We start from the raw sequence: 24,759 nt of genomic DNA on the forward strand, positions 1-24,759 counted from the left end.
GTCCCTGTGTCTGTCAGTGATATTCATCTGCCCCAGTGTCTGTCAGTGATATTTGATCTGCCCCTGTGTCAGTCAGTGATTTCTGATCTATCGCAGTGTCTGTCAGTGATATTCGATCCGTCCCTGTGTCTGTCAGTGATATTCGATCTGTCCCTGTGTCTGTCAGTGATATTTGATCTGTCACTGTGTCAGTCAGTGATATTTGATCTGTCTCAGTGTCTGTCAGTGATATTTGATCCGTCCCTGTGTCTGTCAGTGATACTTGATCTGTCCCTGTGTCTGTCAGTGATATTTGATCTGCCCCAGTGCCTGTCAGTGATATATGATCTGTCTCAGTGTCTGTCAGTGATATTTGATCTGCCCCAGTCTCTGTCAGTGATTTCTGATCTGTCTCAGTGTCTGTCAGTGATATTTGATCTGTCCCAGTGTCTGTCAGTGATATTTGATCTGTCCCAGTGTCTGTCAGTGATACTTGATCCGTCCCTGTGTCTGTCAGTGATATTTGATCTGCCCAGTATCTGTCAGTGATTTCTGATCTGTCTCAGTGTCTGTCAGTGATATTTGATCCGTCCCTATGTCTGTCAGTGATATTTGACCTGTCTCAGTATCCGTCAGTGATATTTGATCTTTCTCAGTTTCTGTCAGTGATATTTGATCTGTCTCTGTGTCTGTCAGTGATTTCAGATCTTTCCCAGTGTCTGTCAGTGATATTTGATCTGTCCCAGTGTCTGTCAGTGATATTTGATCTGCCCCAGTGTCTGTCAGTGATATTTGATCTGCCCCTGTGTCAGTCATTGATTTCTGATCTATCCCAGTGTCTGTCAGTGATATTCGATCCGTCCCTGTGTCTGTCAGTGATATTAGATCTGTCCCTGTGTCTGTCAGTGATACTTGATCTGTCCCTGTGTCTGTCAGTGATACTTGATCTGTCCCTGTGTCTGTCAGTGCTATTTGATCTGCCCCAGTGTCTGTCAGTGATTTGTGATCTGTCTCAGTGTCTGTCAGTGATATTTGATCTGTCCCAGTGTCTGTCAGTGATATTTGATCTGTCCCAGTGTCTGTCAGTGATATTTGATCTGTCCCAGTGTCTGTCAGTGATATTTGATCTGCCCCTGTGTCTGTCAGTGATATTTGATCTGCCCCTGTGTCAGTCAGTGATTTCTGATCTATCCCAGTTTCTGTCAGTGATATTCGATCCGTCCCTGTGTCTATCAGGGATATTCGATCGGTCCCTGTGTCTGTCAGTGATATTTGATTTGTCCCTGTGTCTGTCAGTGATATTTGACCTGTCTCAGTGTCTGTCAGTGATATTTGATCTGTCTCAGTGTCTGTCAGTGATATTTGATCCGTCCCTGTGTCTGTCAGTGATATTTGACCTGTCTCAGTGTCTGTCAGTGATATTTGATCTTTCTCAGTTTCTGTCAGTGATATTTGATCTGTCCCTGTCTCTGTCAGTGATTTCAGATCTGTCCCAGTGTCTGTCAGTGATATTTGATCTGTCCCAGTGTCTGTCAGTGATATTTGATCTGTCTCAGTATCTGTCAGTGATATTTGATCTGTCCCAGTGTCTGTCAGTGATATTTGACCTGTCCCAGTGTCTGTCAGTGATACTTGATCCGTCCCTCTGTCTGTCAGTGATATTTGATCTGTCCCTGTGTCTGTCAGTGATATTGATCTGCCCCAGTGTCTGTCAGTGATATTTGATCTGTCCCAGTGTCTGTCAGTGATATTTGATCTGTCCCAGTGTCTGTCAGTGATATTTGATCTGTCCCAGTGTCTGTCAGTGATCCTTGATCCGTCCCTGTGTCTCTCAGTGATATTTGATCTGCCCAGTGTCTGTCAGTGATTTCTGATCTGTCCCAGTGTCTGTCCGTGATATTCGACCCGTCCCTGTGTCTGTCAGTGATACTTGATCTGTCTCTGTGTCTGTCAGTGATACTTGATCTGTCCCTGTGTCTGTCAGTGATATTTGATCTGCCCCAGTGTCTGTCAGTGATTTCTGATTTGTCTCAGTGTCTGTCAGTGATATTTGATCTTTCCCGGTGTCTGTCAGTGATATTTGATCTGTCCCAGTGTCTGTCAGTGATACTTGATCCGTCCCTGTGTCTGTCAGTGATATTCGATCCGTCCCTTTGTCTGTCAGCGATATTTGACCTGTCTCAGTGTCTGTCAGTGATATTTGATCTGTCTCAGTGTCTGTCAGTGATATTTGATCCGTCCCTCTGTATGTCAGTGATATTTCACCTGTCTCAGTGTCTGTCAGTGATATTTGATCTGTCTCATTTTCTGTCATTGATATTTGGTCTGTCCCTGTGTCTGTCAGTGATTTCAGATCTGTCCCAGTGTCTGTCAGTGATATTTGATCTGTCCCAGTGTCTGTCAGTGATATTTGATCTGCCCCTGTGTCTGTCAGTGATATTTGATCTGCCCCTGTGTCAGTCAGTGATTTCTGATCTATCCCAGTTTCTGTCAGTGATATTCGATCCGTCCCTGTGTCTATCAGGGATATTCGATCGGTCCCTGTGTCTGTCAGTGATATTTGATTCGTCCCTGTGTCTGTCAGTGATATTTGACCTGTCTCAGTGTCTGTCAGTGATATTTGATCTGTCTCAGTGTCTGTCAGTGATATTTGATCCGTCCCTGTGTCTGTCAGTGATTTCTGATCTGTCCCAGTGTCTGTCAGTGATATTCGACCCGTCCCTGTGTCTGTCAGTGATATTTGATCCATCCCTGTGTATATCAGTGATATTTAATCTGCCCGAGTGTCTGTCAGTGATATTTGATCCGACCCTCTGTCTATCAGTGATATTTAATCTGTCCCTGTGTCTGTCAGTGATATTCATCTGCCCCAGTGTCTGTCAGTGATATTTGATCTGCCCCTGTGTCAGTCAGTGATTTCTGATCTATCGCAGTGTCTGTCAGTGATATTCGATCCGTCCCTGTGTCTGTCAGTGATATTCGATCTGTCCCTGTGTCTGTCAGTGATATTTGATCCGTCACTGTGTCAGTCAGTGATATTTGATCTGTCTCAGTGTCTGTCAGTGATATTTGATCCGTCCCTGTGTCTGTCAGTGATACTTGATCTGTCCCAGTGTCTGTCAGTGATATTTGATCTGCCCCAGTGCCTGTCAGTGATATATGATCTGTCTCAGTGTCTGTCAGTGATATTTGATCTGCCCCAGTCTCTGTCAGTGATTTCTGATCTGTCTCAGTGTCTGTCAGTGATATTTGATCTGTCCCAGTGTCTGTCAGTGATATTTGATCTGTCCCAGTGTCTGTCAGTGATACTTGATCCGTCCCTGTGTCTGTCAGTGATATTTGATCTGCCCACTATCTGTCAGTGATTTCTGATCTGTCTCAGTGTCTGTCAGTGATATTTGATCCGTCCCTATGTCTGTCAGTGATATTTGACCTGTCTCAGTGTCCGTCAGTGATATTTGATCTTTCTCAGTTTCTGTCAGTGATATTTGATCTGTCTCTGTGTCTGTCAATGATTTCAGATCTTTCCCAGTGTCTGTCAGTGATATTTGATCTGTCCCAGTGTCTGTCAGTGATATTTGATCTGCCCCAGTGTCTGTCAGTGATATTTGATCTGCCCCTGTGTCAGTCATTGATTTCTGATCTATCCCAGTGTCTGTCAGTGATATTCGATCCGTCCCTGTGTCTGTCAGTGATATTAGATCTGTCCCTGTGTCTGTCAGTGATACTTGATCTGTCCCTGTGTCTGTCAGTGATACTTGATCTGTCCCTGTGTCTGTCAGTGCTATTTGATCTGCCCCAGTGTCTGTCAGTGATTTGTGATCTGTCTCAGTGTCTGTCAGTGATATTTGATCTGTCCCAGTGTCTGTCAGTGATATTTGATCTGTCCCAGTGTCTGTCAGTGATATTTGATCTGTCCCAGTGTCTGTAAGTGATATTTGATCTGCCCCTGTGTCTGTCAGTGATATTTGATCTGCCCCTGTGTCAGTCAGTGATTTCTGATCTATCCCAGTTTCTGTCAGTGATATTCGATCCGTCCCTGTGTCTATCAGGGATATTCGATCGGTCCCTGTGTCTGTCAGTGATATTTGATTTGTCCCTGTGTCTGTCAGTGATATTTGACCTGTCTCAGTGTCTGTCAGTGATATTTGATCTGTCTCAGTGTCTGTCAGTGATATTTGATCCGTCCCTGTGTCTGTCAGTGATATTTGACCTGTCTCAGTGTCTGTCAGTGATATTTGATCTTTCTCAGTTTCTGTCAGTGATATTTGATCTGCCCCTGTGTCTGTCAGTGATATTTGATCTGCCCCTGTGTCAGTCAGTGATTTCTGATCTATCCCAGTTTCTGTCAGTGATATTCGATCCGTCCCTGTGTCTATCAGGGATATTCGATCGGTCCCTGTGTCTGTCAGTGATATTTGATTCGTCCCTGTGTCTGTCAGTGATATTTGACCTGTCTCAGTGTCTGTCAGTGATATTTGATCTGTCTCAGTGTCTGTCAGTGATATTTGATCCGTCCCTGTGTCTGTCAGTGATTTCTGATCTGTCCCAGTGTCTGTCAGTGATATTCGACCCGTCCCTGTGTCTGTCAGTGATATTTGATCCATCCCTGTGTATATCAGTGATATTTAATCTGCCCGAGTGTCTGTCAGTGATATTTGATCCGACCCTCTGTCTATCAGTGATATTTAATCTGTCCCTGTGTCTGTCAGTGATATTCATCTGCCCCAGTGTCTGTCAGTGATATTTGATCTGCCCCTGTGTCAGTCAGTGATTTCTGATCTATCGCAGTGTCTGTCAGTGATATTCGATCCGTCCCTGTGTCTGTCAGTGATATTCGATCTGTCCCTGTGTCTGTCAGTGATATTTGATCCGTCACTGTGTCAGTCAGTGATATTTGATCTGTCTCAGTGTCTGTCAGTGATATTTGATCCGTCCCTGTGTCTGTCAGTGATACTTGATCTGTCCCAGTGTCTGTCAGTGATATTTGATCTGCCCCAGTGCCTGTCAGTGATATATGATCTGTCTCAGTGTCTGTCAGTGATATTTGATCTGCCCCAGTCTCTGTCAGTGATTTCTGATCTGTCTCAGTGTCTGTCAGTGATATTTGATCTGTCCCAGTGTCTGTCAGTGATATTTGATCTGTCCCAGTGTCTGTCAGTGATACTTGATCCGTCCCTGTGTCTGTCAGTGATATTTGATCTGCCCACTATCTGTCAGTGATTTCTGATCTGTCTCAGTGTCTGTCAGTGATATTTGATCCGTCCCTATGTCTGTCAGTGATATTTGACCTGTCTCAGTGTCCGTCAGTGATATTTGATCTTTCTCAGTTTCTGTCAGTGATATTTGATCTGTCTCTGTGTCTGTCAATGATTTCAGATCTTTCCCAGTGTCTGTCAGTGATATTTGATCTGTCCCAGTGTCTGTCAGTGATATTTGATCTGCCCCAGTGTCTGTCAGTGATATTTGATCTGCCCCTGTGTCAGTCATTGATTTCTGATCTATCCCAGTGTCTGTCAGTGATATTCGATCCGTCCCTGTGTCTGTCAGTGATATTAGATCTGTCCCTGTGTCTGTCAGTGATACTTGATCTGTCCCTGTGTCTGTCAGTGATACTTGATCTGTCCCTGTGTCTGTCAGTGCTATTTGATCTGCCCCAGTGTCTGTCAGTGATTTGTGATCTGTCTCAGTGTCTGTCAGTGATATTTGATCTGTCCCAGTGTCTGTCAGTGATATTTGATCTGTCCCAGTGTCTGTCAGTGATATTTGATCTGTCCCAGTGTCTGTAAGTGATATTTGATCTGCCCCTGTGTCTGTCAGTGATATTTGATCTGCCCCTGTGTCAGTCAGTGATTTCTGATCTATCCCAGTTTCTGTCAGTGATATTCGATCCGTCCCTGTGTCTATCAGGGATATTCGATCGGTCCCTGTGTCTGTCAGTGATATTTGATTTGTCCCTGTGTCTGTCAGTGATATTTGACCTGTCTCAGTGTCTGTCAGTGATATTTGATCTGTCTCAGTGTCTGTCAGTGATATTTGATCCGTCCCTGTGTCTGTCAGTGATATTTGACCTGTCTCAGTGTCTGTCAGTGATATTTGATCTTTCTCAGTTTCTGTCAGTGATATTTGATCTGTCCCTGTCTCTGTCAGTGATTTCAGATCTGTCCCAGTGTCTGTCAGTGATATTTGATCTGTCCCAGTGTCTGTCAGTGATATTTGATCTGCCCCAGTGTCGGTCAGTGATATTTGATCTGCCCCTGTGTCAGTCAGTGATTTCTGATCTATCCCAGTGTCTGTCAGTGATATTTGATCCGTCCCTGTGTCTGTCAGTGATATTAGATCTGTCCCTGTGTCTGTCAGTGATACTTGATCTGTCCCTGTGTCTGTCAGTGATACTTGATCTGTCCCTGTGTCTGTCAGTGATATTTGATCTGGCCCAGTGTCTGTCAGTGATTTCTGATCTGTCTCAGTGTCTGTCAGTGATATTTGATCTGTCCCAGTGTCTGTCAGTGATATTTGATCTGTCCCAGTGTCTGTCAGTGATACTTGATCCGTCCCTGTGTCTGTCAGTGATATTTGATCTGCCCAGTATCTGTCAGTGATTTCTGATCTGTCCCAGTGTCTGTCAGTGATATTCGACCCGTCCCTGTGTCTGTCAGTGATATTTGATCCATCCCTGTGTATATCAGTGATATTTGATCTGCCCGAGTATCTGTCAGTGATATTTGATCCGGCCCTGTGTCTATCAGTGATATTTAATCTGTCCCTGTGTCTGTCAGTGATATTGATCTGCCCCAGTGTCTGTCAGTGATATTTGATCTGCCCCTGTGTCAGTCAGTGATTCTGATCTATCGCAGTGTCTGTCAGTGATATTCGATCCGTCCCTGTGTCTGTCAGTGATATTCGATCTGTCCCTGTGTCTGTCAGTGATATTTGATCTGTCCCTGTGTCAGTCAGTGATATTTGATCTGTCTCAGTGTCTGTCAGTGATATTTGATCCGTCCCTGTGTCTGTCAGTGATACTTGATCTGTCCCTGTGTCTGTCAGTGATATTTGATCTGCCCCAGTGTCTGTCAGTGATATATGATCTGTCTCAGTGTCTGTCAGTAATATTTGATCTGTCCCAGTGTCTGTCAGTGATTTCTGATCTGTCTCAGTGTCTGTCAGCGATATTTGACCTGTCCCAGTGTCTGTCAGTGATATTTGATCTGTCCCAGTGTCTGTCAGTGATACTTGATCCGTCCCTGTGTCTGTCAGTGATATTTGATCTGCCCAGTATCTGTCAGTGATTTCTGATCTGTCCCAGTGTCTGTCAGTGATATTCGACCCGTCCCTGTGTCTGTCAGTGATATTTGATCCATCCCATTGTATATCAGTGATATTTGATCTGCCCGAGTGTCTGTCAGTGATATTTGATCCGACCCTGTGTCTATCAGTGATATTTATTCTGTCCCTGTGTCTGTCAGTGATATTGTTCTGCCCCAGTGTCTGTCAGTGATGTTTGATCTGCCCCTGTGTCAGTCAGTGATTCCTGATCTATCGCAGTGTCTGTCAGTGATATTCGATCCGTCCCTGTGTCTGTCAGTGATATTTGATCCGTCCCTGTGTCAGTCAGTGATATTTGATCTGTCTCAGTGTCTGTCAGTGATATTTGATCCGTCCCTGTGTCTGTCAGTGATACTTGATCTGTCCCTGTGTCTGTCAGTAATATTTGATCGGCCCCAGTGTCTGTCAGTGATATATGATCTGTCTCAGTGTCTGTCAGTAATATTTGATCTGTCCCAGAGTCTGTCAGTGATATTTGATCTTTCTCAGTTTCTGTCAGTGATATTTGATCTGTCCCTGTGTCTGTCAGTGATTTCAGATCTGTCCCAGTGTCTGTCAGTGATATTTGATCTGTCCCAGTGTCTGTCAGTGATATTTGATCTGCCCCTGTGTCTGTCAGTGATATTTGATCTGTCCCTGTGTCTGTCAGTGATTTCAGATCTGTCCCAGCGTCTGTCAGTGATATTTCATCTGTCCCAGTTTCTGTCAGTGATATTTGATCTGCCCCTGTGTCTGTCAGTGATATTTGATCTGCCCCTGTGTCAGTCAGTGATTTCTGATCTATCCCAGTGTCTGTCAGTGATATTCGATCCGTCCCTGTGTCTGTCAGTGATATTAGATCTCTCCCTGTGTCTGTCAGTGATACTTGATCTGTCCCTGTGTCTGTCAGTGATACTTGATCTGTCCCTGTGTCTGTCAGTGATACTTGATCTGTCCCTGTGTCTGTCAGTGATATTTGATCTGTCCCAGTGTCTGTCAGTGATATTTGATCTGTCCCAGTGTCTGTCAGTGATCCTTGATCAGTCCCTGTGTCTCTCAGTGATATTTGATCTGCCCAGTGTCTGTAAGTGATTTCTGATCTGTCCCAGTGTCTGTCCGTGATATTCATCTGCCCCAGTGTCTGTCAGTGATATTTGATCTGCCCCTGAGTCAGTCAGTGATTTCTGATCTATCGCAGTGTCTGTCAGTGATATTCGATCCGTCCCTGTGTCTGTCAGTGATATTCGATCTGTCCCTGTGTCTGTCAGTGATATTTGATCCGTCCCTGTGTCAGTCAGTGATATTTCATCTGTCTCAGTGTCTGTCAGTGATATTTGATCCGTCCCTGTGTCTGTCAGTGAAACTTGATCTGTCCCTGTGTCTGTCAGTGATATTTGATCTGCCCCAGTGCCTGTCAGTGATATATGATCTGTCTCAGTGTCTGTCAGTGATATTTGATCTGCCCCAGTCTCTGTCAGTGATTTCTGATCTGTCTCAGTGTCTGTCAGTGATATTTGATCTGTCCCAGTGTCTGTCAGTGATATTTGATCTGTCCCAGTGTCTGTCAGTGATACTTGATCCGTCCCTGTGTCTGTCAGTGATATTTGATCTGCCCAGTATCTGTCAGTGATTTCTGATCTGTCTCAGTGTCTGTCAGTGATATTTGATCCGTCCCTATGTCTGTCAGTGATATTTGACCTGTCTCAGTGTCTGTCAGTGATATTTGATCTTTCTCAGTTTCTGTCAGTGATATTTGATCTGTCTCTGTGTCTGTCAGTGATTTCAGTTCTTTCCCAGTGTCTGTCAGTGATATTTGATCTGTCCCAGTGTCTGTCAGTGATATTTGATCTGCCCCAGTGTCTGTCAGTGATATTTGATCTGCCCCTGTGTCAGTCATTGATTTCTGATCTATCCCAGTGTCTGTCAGTGATATTCGATCCGTCCCTGTGTCTGCCAGTGATATTAGATCTGTCCCTGTGTCTGTCAGTGATACTTGATCTGTCCCTGTGTCTGTCAGTGATACTTGATCTGTCCCTGTGTCTGTCAGTGCTATTTGATCTGCCCCAGTGTCTGTCAGTGATTTGTGCTCTGTCTCTGTGTCTGTCAGTGCTATTTGATCTGCCCCAGTGTCTGTCAGTGATTTGTGATCTGTCTCAGTGTCTGTCAGTGATATTGATCTGACCCAGTGTCTGTCAGTGATATTTGATCTGCCCCTGTGTCAGTCAGTGATTTCTGATCTATCGCAGTGTCTGTCAGTGATATTCGATCCGTCCCTGTGTCTGTCAGTGATATTCGATCTGTCCCTGTGTCTGTCAGTGATATTTGATCCGTCTCTGTGTCAGTCAGTGATATTTGATCTGTCTCAGTGTCTGTCAGTGATATTTGATCCGTCCCTGTGTCTGTCAGTGATACTTGATCTGTCCCTCTGTCTGTCAGTGATATTTGAACTGCCCCAGTGTCTGTCAGTGATATTCGATCCGTCCCTGTGTCTGTCAGTGATATTCGATCTGTCCCTGTGTCTGTCAGTGATATTTGATCCGTCCCTGTGTCAGTCAGTGATATTTGATCTGTCTCAGTGTCTGTCAGTGATATTTGATCCGTCCCTGTGTCTGTCAGTGATACTTGATCTGTCCCTCTGTCTGTCAGTGATATTTGATCTGCCCCAGTGTCTGTCAGTGATATTTGACCCGTCTCAGTGTCTGTCAGTGATATTTGATCTGTCTCAGTTTCTTTCAGTGATATTTGATCTGTCCCTGTGTCTGTCAGTGATTTCAGATCTGTCCCAGTGTCTGGCAGTGATATTTGATCTGTCCCACTCTCTGTCAGTGATATTTGATCTGCCCCTGTGTCAGTCAGTGATATTTGATCTGCCCCTGTGTCAGTCAGTGATTTCTGATCTATCCCAGTGTCTGTCAGTGATATTCGATCCGTCCCTGACTCTGTCAGTGATATTCGCTCTGTCCCTGTGCCTGTCAGTGATATTTGATCCGTCCCTGTGTCTGTCAGTGATATTTGATCTGTCTCAGTGTCTGTCAGTGATATTTGATCCGTCCCTGTGTCTGTCAGTGATACTTGATCTGTCCCAGTGTCTGTCAGTGATATTTGATCTGTCCCAGTGTCTGTCAGTGATATTTGATCTGCCCCTGTGTCTGTCAGTGATATTTGATCTGTCCCAGTGTCTGTCAGTGATATTTGATCTGCCCCTGTGTCTGTCAGTGATATTTGATCTGCCCCTGTGTCAGTCAGTGATTTCTGATCTATCCCAGTGTCTGTCAGTGATATTCGATCCGTCCATGTGTCTGTCAGTGATATTAGATCTGTCCCTGTGTCTGTCAGTGATACTTGATCTGTCCCTGTGTCTGTCAGTGATACTTGATCTGTCCCTGTGTCTGTCAGTGATATGTGATCTGTATCAATGTCTGTCAGTGATATTTGATTTGTCCCTGTGTCTGTCAGTGATATTCGATCTGTCCCTGTGTCTGTCAGTGATATTTGATCCGTCCCTGTGTCAGTCAGTGATATTTGATCTGTCTCAGTGTCTGTCAGTGATATTTGATCCGTCCCTGTGTCTGTCAGTGAAACTTGATCTGTCCCTGTGTCTGTCAGTGATATTTGATCTGCCCCAGTGCCTGTCAGTGATATATGATCTGTCTCAGTGTCTGTCAGTGATATTTGATCTGCCCCAGTCTCTGTCAGTGATTTCTGATCTGTCTCAGTGTCTGTCAGTGATATTTGATCTGTCCCAGTGTCTGTCAGTGATATTTGATCTGTCCCAGTGTCTGTCAGTGATACTTGATCCGTCCCTGTGTCTGTCAGTGATATTTGATCTGCCCAGTATCTGTCAGTGATTTCTGATCTGTCTCAGTGTCTGTCAGTGATATTTGATCCGTCCCTATGTCTGTCAGTGATATTTGACCTGTCTCAGTGTCTGTCAGTGATATTTGATCTTTCTCAGTTTCTGTCAGTGATATTTGATCTGTCTCTGTGTCTGTCAGTGATTTCAGTTCTTTCCCAGTGTCTGTCAGTGATATTTGATCTGTCCCAGTGTCTGTCAGTGATATTTGATCTGCCCCAGTGTCTGTCAGTGATATTTGATCTGCCCCTGTGTCAGTCATTGATTTCTGATCTATCCCAGTGTCTGTCAGTGATATTCGATCCGTCCCTGTGTCTGCCAGTGATATTAGATCTGTCCCTGTGTCTGTCAGTGATACTTGATCTGTCCCTGTGTCTGTCAGTGATACTTGATCTGTCCCTGTGTCTGTCAGTGCTATTTGATCTGCCCCAGTGTCTGTCAGTGATTTGTGCTCTGTCTCTGTGTCTGTCAGTGCTATTTGATCTGCCCCAGTGTCTGTCAGTGATTTGTGATCTGTCTCAGTGTCTGTCAGTGATATTGATCTGACCCAGTGTCTGTCAGTGATATTTGATCTGCCCCTGTGTCAGTCAGTGATTTCTGATCTATCGCAGTGTCTGTCAGTGATATTCGATCCGTCCCTGTGTCTGTCAGTGATATTCGATCTGTCCCTGTGTCTGTCAGTGATATTTGATCCGTCTCTGTGTCAGTCAGTGATATTTGATCTGTCTCAGTGTCTGTCAGTGATATTTGATCCGTCCCTGTGTCTGTCAGTGATACTTGATCTGTCCCTCTGTCTGTCAGTGATATTTGATCTGCCCCAGTGTCTGTCAGTGATATTCGATCCGTCCCTGTGTCTGTCAGTGATATTCGATCTGTCCCTGTGTCTGTCAGTGATATTTGATCCGTCCCTGTGTCAGTCAGTGATATTTGATCTGTCTCAGTGTCTGTCAGTGATATTTGATCCGTCCCTGTGTCTGTCAGTGATACTTGATCTGTCCCTCTGTATGTCAGTGATATTTGATCTGCCCCAGTGTCTGTCAGTGATATTTGACCCGTCTCAGTGTCTGTCAGTGATATTTGATCTGTCTCAGTTTCTTTCAGTGATATTTGATCTGTCCCTGTGTCTGTCAGTGATTTCAGATCTGTCCCAGTGTCTGGCAGTGATATTTGATCTGTCCCACTCTCTGTCAGTGATATTTGATCTGCCCCTGTGTCAGTCAGTGATATTTGATCTGCCCCTGTGTCAGTCAGTGATTTCTGATCTATCCCAGTGTCTGTCAGTGATATTCGATCCGTCCCTGACTCTGTCAGTGATATTCGCTCTGTCCCTGTGCCTGTCAGTGATATTTGATCCGTCCCTGTGTCTGTCAGTGATATTTGATCTGTCTCAGTGTCTGTCAGTGATATTTGATCCGTCCCTGTGTCTGTCAGTGATACTTGATCTGTCCCAGTGTCTGTCAGTGATATTTGATCTGTCCCAGTGTCTGTCAGTGATATTTGATCTGCCCCTGTGTCTGTCAGTGATATTTGATCTGCCCCTGTGTCAGTCAGTGATTTCTGATCTATCCCAGTGTCTGTCAGTGATATTCGATCCGTCCATGTGTCTGTCAGTGATATTAGATCTGTCCCTGTGTCTGTCAGTGATACTTGATCTGTCCCTGTGTCTGTCAGTGATACTTGATCTGTCCCTGTGTCTGTCAGTGATATGTGATCTGTATCAATGTCTGTCAGTGATATTTGATTTGTCCCAGTGTCTGTCAGTGATATTTGATCTGTCTCAGTGTCTGTCAGTGATATTAGATCTGTCCCAGTGTCTGTCAGTGATATTCGACCAGTGCCTGTGTCTGTCAGTGATATTTGATCCAACCCTGTGTATATTAGTGATATTTGATCTGCCCAAATGTCTGTCAGTGATATTTGATCCGACCCTGTGTCTGTCAGTGATATTTAATCTGTCCCTGTGTCTGTCAGTGATATTGATCTGCCCCAGTGTCTGTCAGTGATATTTGATCTGTCCCAGTGTCTGTCAGTGATATTTGATCTGTCCCAGTGTCTGTCAGTGATATTTGATCTGTCCCAGTGTCTGTCAGTGATATTTGATCTGTCTCAGTGTCTGTCCGTGATATTTGATCTCTTCCAGTGTCTGTCAGTGATATTTGATCTGTCTCAGTTTCTTTCAGTGATATTTGATCTGTCCCTGTGTCTGTCAGTGATTTCAGATCTGTCCCAGTGTCTGGCAGTGATATTTGATCTGTCCCTGTGTCAGTCAGTGATTTCTGATCTATCCCCGTGTCTGTCAGTGATATTCGATCCGTCGCTGTCTCTGTCAGTAATATTTGATCCGTCCCTGTGTCTGTCAGTGATACTTGATCTGTCCCTGTGTCTGTCAGTGATATTTGATCTGCCCCAGTGTCTGTCAGTGATTTCTAATCTGTCCCAGTGTCTGTCAGTGATGTTCAATCCGTCCCCGTTTCTGTCAGTGATATGTGATCTGTATCAATGTCTGTCAGTGATATTTGATTTGTCCCAGTGTCTGTCAGTGATATTTGATCTGTCTCAGTGTCTGTCAGTGATATTAGATCTGTCCCAGTGTCTGTCAGTGATATTCGACCAGTGCCTGTGTATATCAGTGATATTTGATCTGCCCAAATGTCTGTCAGTGATATTTGATCCGACCCTGTGTCTGTCAGTGATATTTAATCTGTCCCTGTGTCTGTCAGTGATATTGATCTGCCCCAGTGTCTGTCAGTGATATTTGATCTGTCCCAGTGTCTGTCAGTGATATTTGATCTGTCCCAGTGTCTGTCAGTGATATTTGATCTGTCCCAGTGTCTGTCAGTGAAATTTGATCTGTCCCAGTGTCTGTCAGTGATATTTGATCTGTCTCAGTGTCTGTCCGTGATATTTGATCTCTTCCAGTGTCTGTCAGTGACATTTGATCTGTCTCAGTTTCTGTCAGTGATATTTGATCTGTCCCTGTGTCTGTCAGTGATTTCAGATCTGTCCCAGTGTCTGTCAGTGATATTTGATCTGTCCCAGTGTCTGTCAGTGATATTTGATCTGCCCCTGTGTCTGTCAGTGATATTTGATCTGCCTCTGTGTCAGTCAGTGATTTCTGATCTATCCCAGTTTCTGTCAGTGATATTCGATCCGTCCCTGTGTCTGTCAGTGATATTCGATCTGTCCCTGTGTCTGTCAGTGATATTTGATCCGTCCCTGTGTCAGTCAGTGATATTTGATCTGTCTCAGTGTCTGTCAGTGATATTTGATCCGTCCCTGTGTCTGTCAGTGAGACTTGATCTGTCCCTGTGTCTGTGAGTGATATTTGATCTGCCCCAGTGTCTGTCACTGATTTCTGATCTGTCCCAGTGTCTGTCAGTGATGTTCAATCCGTCCCTGTGTCTGTCAGTGATATTTGATCTGTCCCAATGTCTGTCAGTTACATTTGATCTGTCCCAGTATCTGTCAGTGATATTTGATCTGCCCCAGTGTCTGTCAGTGATATTTGCTCTGTCCCTGTGTCTGTCAGTGATACTTGATCTGTCCCTGTGTCTGTCAGTGATATTTGATCTGCCCCAGTGTCTGTCAGTGATTTCTAATCTGTCCCAGTGTCTGTCAGTGATGTTCAATCCGTCCCCGTTTCTCTCAGTGATATGTGATCTGTATCAATGTCTGTCAGTGATATTTGATTTGTCCCAGTCTCTGTCAGTGATATTTGATCTGTCTCAGTGTCTGTCAGTGATATTAGATCTGTCCCAGTGTCTGTCAGTGATATTCGACCAGTGCCTGTGTCTGTCAGTGATATTTGATCCAACCCTGTGTATATCAGTGATATTTGATCAGCCCAAATGTCTGTCAGTGATATTTGATCCGACCCTGTGTCTGTCAGTGATATTTAATCTGTCCCTGTGTCTGTCAGTGATATTGATCTGCCCCAGTGTCTGTCAGTGATATTTGATCTGTCCCAGTGTCTGTCAATGATATTTGATCTGTCCCAGTGTCTGTCAGTGATATTTGATCCATCCCTGTGTCAGTCAGTGATATTTGATCCGTCCCTGTGTCAGTCAGTGATATTTGATCTGTCTCAGTGTCTGTCAGTGATATTCGATCTGTCCCTGTGTCTGTCAGTGATATTTGATCCGTCCCTGTGTCTGTCAGTGATTTCTGATCTGTCCCAGTGTCTGTCAGTGATGTTCAATCCGTTCCTGTGTCTGTCAGTGATATTTGATCTGTCCCAATGTCTGTCAGTTACATTTGATCTGTCCCAGTATCTGTCAGTGATATTTGATCTGCCCCAGTGTCTGTCAGTGATATTTGATCTGTCCCAGTGTCTGTCAGTGATATTTGACCTGTCCCAGTGTCTGTCAGTGATACTTTATCCGTCCCTCTGTCTGTCAGTGATATTTGATCTGTCCCTGTGTCTGTCAGTGATATTGATCTTCCCCAGTGTCTGTCAGTGATATTTGATCCGTCCCTGTGTCTGTCAGTGATATTTGACCCGTCTCAGTGTCTGTCAGTGATATTTGATCTGTCTCAGTTTCTTTCAGTGATATTTGATCTGTCCCTGTGTCTGTCAGTGATTTCAGATCTGTCCCAGTGTCTGGCAGTGATATTCGATCCGTCCCTGTCTCTGTCAGTGATATTTGATCTGTCCCAGTGTCTGTCAGTGATATTTGATCTGTCCCAGTGTCTGTCAGTGATATTTGATCTGTCTCAGTGTCTGTCCGTGATATTTGATCTGTCCCAGTGTCTGTCAGTGATATTTGATCTGTCTTAGTGTCTGTCAGTGATATTTGATCTGTCTTAGTGCCTGTCAGTGATATTTGATCTGCCCAAGTGTCTGTCAGTGATATTCGATCTGTACCTGTGTCTGTCAGTGATATTTGATCCGTCCCTGTGTCTGTCAGTGATATTTGATCTGTCTCAGTGTCTGTCAGTGATATTTGATCCGACCCTGTTTCTGTCAGTGATATTTGATCCGACCCTGTTTCTGTCAGTGATATTTAATCTGTCCCTGTGTCTGTCAGTGATAGAACATAGAACATAGAAAAATACAGCACAGAACAGGCCCTTCGGCCCACGATGTTGTGCCGAACCTTTGTCCTAGATTAATCATAGATTATCATTGAATTTACAGTGCAGAAGGAGGCCATTCGGCCCTTTGAGTCTGCACCGGCTCTTGGAAAGAGCACCCTACCCAAACTCAACACTTCCACCTAACACCAAGGGCAATTTGGACATTAAGGGCAATTCATCATTGGCCAATTCACCTAACCCGCACATCTTTGGACTGTGGGAGGAAACGGAGCACCCGGAGGAAACCCACGCAGACACGGGGAGGACGTGCAAACTCCGCACAGACAGTGACCCAAGCCGGAATCGAACCTGGGACCTGGAGCTGTGAAGCAATTGTGCTATCCACAATGCTACCGTGCTGCCCTTGAGAACAAAAAAATCTACACTATCATTTTACTGTAATCCATGTACCTATCCAATAGCTGCTTGAAGGTCCCTAATGTTTCCGACTCAACTACTTCCACAGGCAGTGCATTCCATGCCCCCACTACTCTCTGGGTAAAGAACCTACCTCTGATATCCCTCCTATATCTTCCACCTTTCACCTTAAATTTATGTCCCCTTGTAATGGTTTGTTCCACCCGGGGAAAAAGTCTCTGACTGTCTACTCTATCTATTCCCCGATCATCTTATAAACCTCTGTCAAGTCGCCCCTCATCCTTCTCCGTTCTAATGAGAAAAGGCCTAGCACCCTCAACCTTTCCTCATAAGACCTACTCTCCATTCCAGGCAACATCCTGGTAAATCTTCTTTGCACCTTTTCCAAAGCTTCCACATCCTTCCTAAAATGAGGCGACCAGAACTGTACACAGTACTCCAAATGTGGCCTTACCAAAGTTTTGTACAGCTGCATCATCACCTCACGGCTCTTAAATTCAATCCCTCTGTTAATGAACGCTAGCACACCATAGGCCTTCTTCACAGCTCTATCCACTTGAGTGGCAACTTTCAAAGATGTATGAACATAGACCCCAAGATCTCTCTGCTCCTCCACATTGCCAAGAACTCTACCGTTAACCCTGTATTCCGCATTCATATTTGTCCTTCCAAAATGGACAACCTCACACTTTTCAGGGTTAAACTCCATCTGCCACTTCTCAGCCCAGCTCTGCATCCTATCTATGTCTCTTTGCAGCCGACAACAGCCCTCCTTACTATCCACAACTCCACCAATCTTCGTATCGTCTGCAAATTTACTGACCCACCCTTCAACTCCCTCATCCAAGTTATTAATGAAAATCACAAACAGCAGAGGACCCAGAACTGATCCCTGCGGTACGCCACTGGTAACCGGGATCCAGGCTGAATATTTGCCATCCACCACCACTCTCTGAATTCTATCGGTTAGCCAGTTCGTTATCCAACTGGCCAAATTTCCCACTATCCCATGCCTCCTTACTTTCTGCATAAGCCTACCATGGGGAACTTTATCAAATGCCTTACTAAAATCCATGTACACTACATCCACTGCTTTACCTTCATCCACATGCTTGGTCACCTCCTCAAAGAATTCAATAAGATTTGTAAGGCAAGACAAATCCGTGCTGACTATCCCTAATCAAGCAGTGTCTTTCCAGATGCTCAGAAATCCTATCCTTCAGTACCCTTTCCATTACTTTGCCTACCACCGAAGTAAGACTAACTGGCCTGTAATTCCCAGGGTTATCCCTAGTCCCTTTTTTGAACAGGGGCACGACAGTCGCCACTCTCCAATCCCCTGGTACCACCCCTGTTGACAGTGAGGACGAAAAGATCATTGCCAACGGCTCTGCAATTTCATCTCTTGCTTCCCATAGAATCCTTGGATATATCCCGTCAGGCCCGGGGGACTTGTCTATCCTCAGGTTTTTCAAAAGGCCCAACACATCTTCCTTCCTAACAAGTATTTCCTCGAGCTTACCAATCTGTTTCACACTGTCCTCTCCAACAATATCGCCCCTCTCATTTGTAAATACAGAAGAAAAGTACTCGTTCAAGACCTCTCCTATCTCTTCAGACTCAATACACAATCTCCCGCTACTGTCCTTGATCGGACCTACCCTCGCTCTCGTCATTCTCATATTTCTCACATATGTGTAAAAGTCCTTGGGGTTTTCCTTGATCCTACCCGCCAAAGATTGTTCATGCCCTCTCTTAGCTCTCCTAATCCCTTTCTTCAGTTCCCTCCTGGCTATCTTGTATCCCTCCAATGCCCTGTCTGAACCTTGTTTCCTCAGCCTTACATAAGTCACCTTTTTCCTCTTAACAAGACATTCAACCTCTCTTGACAACAATGGTTCCCTCACTCGACCATCTCTTCCCTGCCTGATAGGGCCATACATATCAAGGACACGTAGCACCTGTTCCTTGAACAAGTTCCACATTTCACTTGTGTCCTTCCCTGCCAGCCTATGTTCCCAACTTATGCACTTCAATTCTTGTCTGACAACATCGTATTTACCCTTCCCCCAATTGTAAACCTTGCCCTGTTGCACGTACCTATCCCTCTCCATTTCTGAAGTGAAAGTCACAGAATTGTGGTCACTATCTCCAAAATGCTCCCCCACTAACAAATCTATCACTTGCCCTGGCTCATTACCCAGTACTAAATCCAATATTGCCCCTCCTCTGGTCGGACAATCTACATACTGTGTTAGAAAAGCTTCCTGGACATACTGCACAAACACCACCCCATCCAAACTATTTGATCTAAAGAGTTTCCACTCAATATTTGGGAAGTTAAAGTCGCGCATGACTACTGCCCTATGACTTCTGCACCTTTCCAAAATCTGTTTCCCAATCTGTTCCTCCACATCTCTGCTACTATTGGGGGGCCTATAGAAAACTCCTAACAAGGTGACTCCTCCTTTCCTATTTCTGACTTCAACCCATACTACCTCAATAGGGTGATACTCCTCGAACTGCCTTTCTGCAGCTGTTATACTATCTCTAATTAATAATGCCACCCCCCCCCACCTCTTTTACCACCCTCCCTAATCTTATTGAAACATCTATAACCAGGGACCTCCAACAACCATTTCTGCCCCTCTTCTATCCAATGGATAGGGTGGGGGATTGGACATGGGTAGGGTGCTCTTTCAGAGGGTCGGTGCAGACTCAATGGGCCGAATGGCCTCCTTCTGCACTGTGGAGATTCTATGATTCCTGTTTATATTTCAGACTTCCCGCACCCGCAGTATTTGCTTTTGTAAAGTCTGATCAATGAGCCCTACTGTCTGACTAGTATGTGCCAATGTCTGGCCGCTGTAGAGTATTACAGACACTGAAGGGTGTAGTGAAAGTGAGTAGTTACTGTTATAATGAACAATGCTCTGTCTTTGCACACAGAGGATGTCCAGTGTTTTAATGCAGACTGCTACATTCTGGCATTTGGAGTGCCTGCAATCACCATGTTAATGGCTTTAGGTAAGTTTATTTTTTGTGTGACGTTGCTTCTAGTAGTCTCAATGCTGAACACATACAGCTGGTGCGCTAAGGTATGCCAGTGTTTCAATGTACACCACTCATTCACAGGGAAAGGTTCCCTTTCCTTTTATTCTTGCTTCTCGGGAAGCAAAGAACAAAGAACAAAGAACAAAGAAATGTACAGCACAGGAACAGGCCCTTCGGCCCTCCAAGCCCGTGCCGACCATACTGCCCGACTAAACTACAATCTTCTACACTTCCTGGGTCCGTATCCTTCTATTCCCATCCTATTCATATATTTGTCAAGATGCCCCTTAAATGTCCCTATCGTCCCTGCTTCCACTACCTCCTACCGTAGCGAGTTCCAGGTACCCACTACCCTCTGCGTAAAAAACTTGCCTCGTACATCTACTCTAAACCTTGCCCCTCTCACCTTCAACCTATGCCCCCTAGTAATTGACCCCTCTACCCTGGGGAAAAGCCTCTGACTATCCACTCTGTCTATGCCCCTCATAATTTTGTATACCTCTATCAGGTCGCCCCTCAACCTCCTTCGTTCCAGTGAGAACAAACCGAGTTTATTCAACCGCTCCTCATAGCTTATGCCCTCCATACCAGGCAACATTCTGGTAAATCTCTTCTGCACCCTCTCTAAAGCCTCCACATCCTTCTGGTAGTGTGGCGACCAGAATTGAACACTATACTCCAAGTGTGGCCTAACTAAGGTTCTATACAGCTGCAACATGGCTTGCCAATTCTTATACTCAATGCCCCGGCCAATGAAGGCAAGCATGCCGTATGCCTTCTTGACTACCTTCTCCACCTGTGTTGCCCCTTTCAATGACCTGTGGACCTGTACTCCTAGATCTCTTTGACTTTCAATACTCTTGAGAGTTCTACCATTCACTGTATATTCCCTACCTGCATTCGACCTTCCAAAATGCATTACCTCACATTTGTCCGGATTAAACTCCATCTGCCATCTCTCCGCCCAAGTCTCCAGATAATCTAAATCCTGCTGTATCCTCAGACAGTCCTCATCGCTATCCGCAATTCCACCAACCTTTGTGTCGTCTGCAAACTTACTAATCAGACCAGTTACATTTTCCTCCAAATCATTTATATATACTACAAAGAGCAAAGGTCCCAGCACTGATCCCTGTGGAACACCACTGGTCACAACCCTCCAATTAGAAAAGCATCCCTCCATTGCTACCCTCTGCCTTCTATGGCCTAGCCAGTTCTGTATCCACCTTGCCAGTTCACCCCTGATCCCGTGTGACTTCACCTTTTGTACTAGTCTACCATGAGGGACCTTGTCAAAGGCCTTACTGAAGTCCATATAGACAACATCTACTGCCCTACCTGCATCAATCATCTTAGTGACCTCCTCGAAAAACTCTATCAAGTTAGTGAGACACGACCTCCCCTTCACAAAACCGTGCTGCCTCTCACTAATACGTCCATTTGCTTCCAAATGGGAGTAGATCCTGTCTCGAAGAATTCTCTCCAGTAATTTCCCTACCACTGACGTAAGGCTCACCGGCCTGTAGTTCCCGGGATTATCCTTGCTACCCTTCTTAAACAGAGGAACAACATTGGCTATTCTCCAGTCCTCCGGGACATCCCCTGAAGACAGCGAGGATCCAAAGATTTCTGTCAAGGCCTCAGCAATTTCCTCTCCAGCCTCCTTCAGTATTCTGGGGTAGATCCCATCAGGCCCTGGGGACTTATCTACCTTAATATTTTTTAAGACACCCAACACCTCGTCTTTTTAGATCACAATGTGACCCAGGCTATCTGCACCCCCTTCTCCAGACTCAACATCTACCAATTCCTTCTCTTTGGTGAATACTGATGCAAAGTATTCATTTAGTACCTCGCCCGTTTCCTCTGGCTCCACACATAGATTCCCTTGCCTATCCTTCAGTGGGCCAACCCTTTCCCTGGCTACCCTCTTGCTTTTTATGTACGTGTAAAAAGCCTTGGGATTTTCCTGAACCCTATTTGCTAATGACTTTTTGTGACCCCTTCTAGCCCTCCTGACTCCTTGCTTAAGTTCCTTCCTACTTTCCTTATATGCCACACAGGCTTCGTCTGTTCCCAGCCTTTTAGCCCTGACAAATGCCTCCTTTTTCTTTTTGACGAGGCCTACAATATCACTCGTCATCCAAGGTTCCCAAAAATTGCCGTATTTATCTTTCTTCCTCACAGGAACATGCAGGTCCTGTATTCCTTTCAACTGACACTTGAAAGCCTCCCACATGTCAGATGTTGATTTGCCCTCAAACATCCGCCCCCAATCTATGTTCTTCAGTTCCCGCCTAATATTGTTATAATTAGCCTTCCCCCAATTTAGCACATTCATCCTCGGACCACTCTTATCCTTGTCCACCAGTACTTTAAAACTTACTGAATTGTGGTCACTGTTACCGAAATGCTCCCCTACTGAAACATCTACCACCTGGCCGGGCTCATTCCCCAATACCAGGTCCAGTACCGCCCCTTCCCTAGTTGGACTGTTTACATATTGTTTTAAGAAGCCCTCCTGGATTCTCCTTACAAACTCCGCCCCGTCTAAGCCCCTGGCACTAAGTGAGTCCCAGTCAATATTGGGGAAGTTGAAGTCTCCCATCACCACAACCCTGTTGTTTTTACTCTTTTCCAAAATCTGTCTACTTATCTGCTGTTTGCAGTTTGACATCCGTTTAACATTTTGTCTCAGTGATTGGACACTGTTGTGTTCGATTGCCGATCTCTTCCTTTTGCTCCCTCCTATCTTTTAATATTCAGTCCTAATATAAGAGTTCCATTGAAATGTTAACTTGATGCTCATTGACCCCCATGTATCTCCGGCACTTTCTGTTATAATTTCAGCTTCTCTATTTTTACAATCACTTTCATTTCTGCCCGTTGTGTTCTGGGTCAGATTAGGCCCAACCTCTAGTCACGCACGTCAGGGTCATAAACCACACATTAGGGAAGAGGCCTTCCAACCAAGGCTGACGAGTCCCATCTACCCATTACACCGTCAGGTGGGGGGTGTCTAGCCATACCCAGTGGACACACATGCCCCCAAAACATGACAACACAGTATGAGGGAAATGGTGATCCAGTCACTTGGACTGTCTGCAGAGGAGCTTCAACCCAACCCGGAACACTATGCTGAGCCAGTGATCACTTCAGCCAGACCCGAGTACCCAACTGAGTGCCCACCCAATACTTTGAGACCTTCACTCATTGGACCTATCTGGATTGGAGCTCAAACACTTTTGTATCTTCTATCTCAGAGGCAGGAACACAACCCCTAACTCCTCCTTTTTGTTTAAGGTGCTTATTTCTACTATTCAGTCAAACTCTATACCGTAATGACAACAACATAAAAAAGATCTTGAGTATAACTGAAAAAAATAGATTTTTTGTTGAAACTTTCATTTTGCACTCATGAGAACATTGTGCAGGAAAACCAAGTGCAAAGGAAACAACAATTCATCCTATATGAGAAGAAAATGCTGATTGGCTGCAAAGTGGACCGTGATTGATGGAGGCATGACCATGGTGAAAGCACCAGTTGATGGTGACTGACAGTTAACTGCCAAGCATTGTTTGAAATTTAAACCAGATAGCTTGACTCTGATGGGTCAATTCAATGCCTTGAGGAATGAACCAGTGAATTGCTGTCACTTATTTTGTTTAGCTGAGACAGGCACAATGTGTGGTGTGTACATGTTCTTCCTGTCTGCAAAGAACACAGCATAATATTTGAAGCTTTCAATACACACAAATGCGAGCCAGACTGACAATCTTAAATTGGTTGTCAGCTTAACTACTAGCATGCTGAGGACTATTTAGTAAATGCAGTCCAATTGCAGGATCACATTTAGGGCGCTATTTAATGGAAAAGTTTCTAAGTGTGGGAGAGAGCGGGAACTGCCCCGAGTTTCCCAACTCTCGGACTGGCGAGGCTGTCACCACTATAAAACATTAATTGGTCCACCTAACGAGGTCCCACGGGCTTCACACAGCAAATGATGGTTCCACCGGCTATTTCGCACTTGCTAACTCCCTGTTAACAAGGGAGAGCAGCACTTAAACTACTCCTGCACAGCCAACCCCACTCAGCTCACAGCCATGCCACCAAGGAGACCAGCACGCCCCCCGATTTGGGGTGCCAACCTGGGCAGATTGTTTGGTGTGGTAGAAGGCAGACGGGATGCCCTGTACCCCCAAGGGTCTCAGAGGGTCAGCCACAGGGCAGCAAGTCCCACCTGGGAGGAAGTGGCAGTGGCCATCAGCTCGGGGAGTGTCACCAGGAGGAGCGGCACCTAGTGCCGTAAAATGATCACAACCTCCACTGGACTGCAGGGGTGGGTTGGCACCGGACCCCCAAGCACCCCCCCCCCCCCACCACCGAGAATGCACCACCCATGCGCACAAAAGGCTAAGCACCCATGTCCAGCAGTGATGTCCAGGCCGCCCCACCTCCATCCCCATCTCCCATACTCACCACCCCACCGCATACACCCCATATCCCCCAACCCCCACCCCCCCGCAATGAATGACAAGTGTGGCTCACAATGCCCTCACTATTTCCCCGCAGGAGAAGTTGGCCCACAACAGGCAGGAGAGGTCCCAGACAGGCGATGTGACAGAACTCAGAGGGGGATGTCAGTGATACTCCAGCGGGTCCATAGCCGATTGGAGGAGTCCCAGAGGCTGCCAGCGCCGGCGATGCGTGGCACCAAGACCAACACTGCTAGAGTGACGACCGCAGTGGAGAGCTTGGTGCATGACGTCGGCAGCATAAGTTGAGGTGTCCAATGCATAGCGCGCTGTAGCGTGACCCAGTACCAGGTGGACCTTGATGAGGCATTGCGGGGCGTGTCCCAATCTCAGGTGGGCATAGGTGAGGTGCTGCGAACCTTGTTCCAGTAGTTCCAGGTGGTCATTGCAGGGGGATCCACAGCATGTCCCAGTCACTGAAGATCATCGCCGAGGGTGTCAACATTGTGCTGCAGACATTAGAGGGCTGGCACAGCCAGATGACGCAGGGGCAGCCAGGGCTCGATCCAGCTTCCCCTTTCCCCGAGTTGAACCCCCGGGCCTTATGGGCACCAAATAGGAGGAGGGGACGATGGGTG

The 24,759-nt window shown here is 45.6% G+C and overlaps 1 protein-coding gene across 4 annotated transcripts in view; it reads left to right on the plus strand.

Annotated features, from left to right (window-relative positions):
* Positions 1-24,759, plus strand: part of LOC140398353 (solute carrier family 15 member 2-like) — a 689,895-nt gene that overhangs the window by 498,835 nt on the left and 166,301 nt on the right. For all 4 annotated transcript variants that reach the window (XM_072486942.1, XM_072486941.1, XM_072486944.1 and 1 more), the window contains one exon: positions 19,541-19,618. In XM_072486942.1, the coding sequence (XP_072343043.1) occupies positions 19,541-19,618 (78 nt within the window). The remainder of the gene's footprint in view (positions 1-19,540; positions 19,619-24,759) is intronic.

Source organism: Scyliorhinus torazame, chromosome 21 (genome assembly GCF_047496885.1).
Source record: "Scyliorhinus torazame isolate Kashiwa2021f chromosome 21, sScyTor2.1, whole genome shotgun sequence".
Lineage (NCBI taxonomy): Eukaryota > Metazoa > Chordata > Chondrichthyes > Carcharhiniformes > Scyliorhinidae > Scyliorhinus > Scyliorhinus torazame.